Here is a 936-nt window from a genome sequence, read left to right as displayed (position 1 = left end):
AGCAGCCCTTACACCCAAGGGAGCACTCACTACCTAAAACATCTCTCCAAAGTCAAAAAAATCCCCAGCGATTTTGAAGGTAGCGGGTATGCAGATCTTCAAGAGAGAGGGGACAATGATATCTCTTCCTTCAGTGGGGACGGCCAACCCTTTGAGGACATTCCTGGCAAAGGAGGAGCTCTTGGTCCTCACCCGGAAGGGGTTCCAGGCCCAGGGGAGGCTGAGGCTGTCACTCATGACACGAGAGGGCCAGGTTATAATGAGATCCCAGAGAGAGAAGGAAATGGTGATTACACCGTTGGAACCAGGGACGACACGGCGAAAGAGCGAGATGCTGTTGACATCAGCCTTGTGGAGGGCAGGAACGACATCATGGGTAGCACCAACTTCCAGGAGCTCCCCGGAAAAGAAGGAAACAGAGTGGATGCTGGCGGCCAAAACGCCCACCAAGGGAAAGTAGAGTTCCACTATCCTCACGCACCCTCCAAAGACAAAAGAAAAGAAGGCAGCAGCGATTCAACTCAAACTACCACTTACAACGAAATCCCTAAAAATGGCAAAGGCAGCACGAGAGAGGGCAAGGAACGTTCTGACAGGAACCAAGGAACCGTTCGCGAAAAGCAAAGATATTCCAGTAAGGGCGAAAGCCAGGGCCCTCTGGTTCCTTCTCGTGGTCTTGACGATGAGGCTCAAAACGAAATAGGTCCCCATCATGGCCCCAACAGTGCAAGGGGTCTGACAACACACAGCAGGAAATATCACGGAGTACCCCACGGACAAAATGATTCTGCGCGAAACAACGGCATGCCACAGAGAAGAGGCCCCGGGGGTCACAGAAGACCCCATTTCTACGGGAGGTTTAGTTCCCCCAGAAAGGATGACAGTAGTGAGTCATCGTCTGACAGTGGCAGTTCCAGTGAGAGCGACGGTGACTAG

General features: G+C 52.7%; 1 protein-coding gene across 1 annotated transcript in view; it reads left to right on the top strand.

Annotated features, from left to right (window-relative positions):
• The window catches only part of MEPE (matrix extracellular phosphoglycoprotein), a 12,072-nt gene extending 11,136 nt beyond the window's left edge, over positions 1-936 (top strand). The window contains exon 4 of the mRNA XM_075998718.1: positions 1-936. This exon is cut by the window's left edge and continues 525 nt beyond it. Coding sequence (XP_075854833.1) covers positions 1-936 — 936 coding nt within the window.

This window comes from Microcebus murinus, chromosome 29 (assembly GCF_040939455.1).
Source record: "Microcebus murinus isolate Inina chromosome 29, M.murinus_Inina_mat1.0, whole genome shotgun sequence".
In the NCBI taxonomy this organism is placed as follows: domain Eukaryota; kingdom Metazoa; phylum Chordata; class Mammalia; order Primates; family Cheirogaleidae; genus Microcebus; species Microcebus murinus.
The sequence above is the reverse complement of the archived record's forward strand: the minus strand, read 5'-3'. Positions and strand labels throughout refer to the sequence as shown.